The 2,741-nt window shown below is 38.7% G+C and overlaps 1 protein-coding gene across 1 annotated transcript; it reads right to left on the bottom strand.

Annotated features, from left to right (window-relative positions):
- Positions 1-970: 970 nt before the first annotated feature.
- Positions 971-2,419, bottom strand: LOC308608499 (nucleosome assembly protein 1-like 1). The gene has a single exon (XM_081221665.1). The coding sequence runs from the start codon at positions 2,303-2,305 to the stop codon at positions 1,130-1,132; it is 1,176 nt and encodes a 391-aa protein (XP_081077791.1). The 5' UTR covers positions 2,306-2,419; the 3' UTR covers positions 971-1,129.
- Positions 2,420-2,741: the final 322 nt, after the last annotated feature.

Below are 2,741 nucleotides of genomic sequence, written 5' to 3'. Positions count from 1 at the left end.
ATTTATTTCTTTATTATTTCCTCATTCCTACTAACATTGGGCTTAGTTTGTTCTTCTGTTTCTAGTTCTTTGAGCTGTATTGCTTGGTTATTTATTTGAGATTTTCCTTTTTTTTGAAGTATGCATTTAGAGCTATAAATTTTCCTCTTAAAATTGCTTTTGAGTCATATCATAAGTTTTAGTATTTTGTGTTTCCATTTTCATTTGTCCCAAGATGTTTTGTTACTTCTCTTTTGATTTATTCTTTGACCCATTGGTTGTTTAGCAGTGTATTGCTTAATTCCACATATCTGTTTATTTTCCAGCTTTCCTCCTGTTATTGCTTTCTATTTTCATAACTTGTGGTCAGAAATGATATTTGGTATAATTTCTATTTTTTTTAAATTTGTTTAGACTTGTTTTGTAACTGAACACATAACCTATCCTAGAATATTTTCTGTGTGTGCTTGAGAAAAATGTATATTTTGTTGCTGTTGGATGGAATGTTCTGTATATTTATATTATGGCTATTTGATCTATACCACTGTTCAAATCTCCTGTTTCCTTACTGATTCTGTCTGGATGATCTAGCCATTATTGAGAATGAGATAATAAAGTTCCCCAACTATTATTACATTGTTTATTTTTCCTTTTGTTCTCTTAGTATTGGCTTTATATATTTAGGTGCTTTGCTGTTGGGTGCATAAATATTTACAATTGTCATATCTTCTTGATGAATCAACCCCTACATTATTATATAATGGCCACCATGGTCTCTTGTGACAATTTTTAGCTTAAAGTCTATTTTGTCTGATATAAGCATAGCAACCTCTCCTTTCTTTTGGCTACCATTTGCTTGGAATATCTTTTTTTCTTCCCTTCATTCTCAGCCTATGTGTGTCCTTGAAGCTAAAGTGAGTCTCCCCTGGGCACCATATCACTGGAGCTTATATTTTTATCCATTTATCCATTCTATGTGTTTTTTTTTAAATTATATTTGACATTTTTATTTTAGGCTGCAAAAACAAAAACGAGCAAACAAACAACAAAAAACTTGAAATAGGCTTGTCAAATGATGTAAATTCATCCTTTCCAGGGAAGCAGAAGGTAGACCAGTGCAGGTTATCCTCAAGGCCACATACATCCTGCTTCACTGCTGCTTGCACTCTGCTGGGTTTTGATCCTTCTTTGGGTCACAGTCTGGATCGTTGTCCTCGTCGCCTTCCTCTTCCCCTTCCTCATCCGCTTCTTCACCTTCTTCATCATAATCATCATCATCATCTTCAATAGCTTCTCCAGTAAAGTATAACACTGATCTTGGGATTATGCGCTCACGTAAAAAGTGACCAATTTCAAAGTCCGCAGCAAGGATAGCTTCAGCATCATCATCCAGATCTCCACTCTCAGGAACTTCAGGAGGGGCAAAAAAATTAAAGAAAGAGTCATTAGAAACTGTTTTGGTCACAGTACGAACTGTCCCACGTCCCTTGTGTTTCTGCTTCTTCTTAATGGTTTTCAAAGTGACATTCTTCCCTTTTTTCCAATCTATCTGGCACCCTGTACAACCCATAATTTCTGGTCCATCAAAAGAAAAAGGATCAGAATCATCGGGTTCTGACCTCATTCTATATGTCTTTGTCAACACTTCATTTGTGAAATATTCATTGGGTTCAAAGTGAAATTCTAAGACAAAACTCATAGGCTGACCAGCATCTGAGAACTTCACTTTAATATCTTTCAAGTGCTTCAGAATAGGTTCATCATGTTCCTGAACCATATCACTGAGCAAGTCAACATTCTTAAAAACGGTCAGCCAAAATTCAGGAATTCCTTTGGGGTCTTCTTTTTCTTCATCCTTTTTCTCATCTTCAATCTTGGCCTTTTCTTTTAGCTCCTCCGAAACTTCATCTTCCTCATCTGGTTTCCATTCACATTCTTCTTCTGTAGGTTCATAAATGGCATTAATGATCTCAAATCGCTTATCAAATAGAGGTTGATAGAGAACAGCATACTTTCTTTCAAGATCATGAACTTCCTCATAGAACTTGGCTTCTATCTGTGCACATTTAACTTGAAGGTTTTTGAGAGCATTCACACGTCTTTTAACTACCCTAGGCAAGCTTTCAATGTATCCTGTTGGTGTTTCTACCAGACTATCAAGTCTTTCTTGAAGGGCTGCAAGAATCTGAGGATTTTGCATCATCTGAACAGTCAGCTGATGCGCTTTGAGTTTTGTTTCTTCACCAGTTTCTTCTTCTTCTACTTCTTCAACATCATCCAAATCTTGATCAAGTTCAGACTGTTCTTTGTTGTCGATGTCTGCCATGTTGTATGAACGTCAAATATTGGTGGCTAGCACGGGGAGCCAGGCAGCCGGAGCTGCGCAGGCAGTGACTCAGGGCGGCGGCGGGAGGAGCAGAAGGCAGCGCGGCGAGCAGATGGCGCTCCATTCTATGTGTTTTGATGTGAAAGTCTAATCTAATTACATTTAAAGTAATGAGTGAGGGCTTCCCTGGTGGCGCAGTGGTTGAGAGTCCGCCTGCCAATGCAGGGGACACGGGTTTGTGCCCTGGTCCGGGAGGATCCCACATGCTGCGGAGCGGTTGGGCCCGTGAGCCATGGCCGCTGAGCCTTCACATCTGGAGACTGTGCTCCGCAACGGGACAGGCCACAATACTGAGAGGCCTGCGTACTGTAAAGAAAATAATAATAAATAAAAAATAAATAAAGTAATGAGTGATAGGTAAGGACTACTGTTGTCA

Source organism: Mesoplodon bidens (assembly GCF_964165515.1).
Source record: "Mesoplodon bidens genome assembly, chromosome: X".
Lineage (NCBI taxonomy): Eukaryota > Metazoa > Chordata > Mammalia > Artiodactyla > Ziphiidae > Mesoplodon > Mesoplodon bidens.
This window is presented reverse-complemented; position numbering and strand designations above follow the sequence as displayed.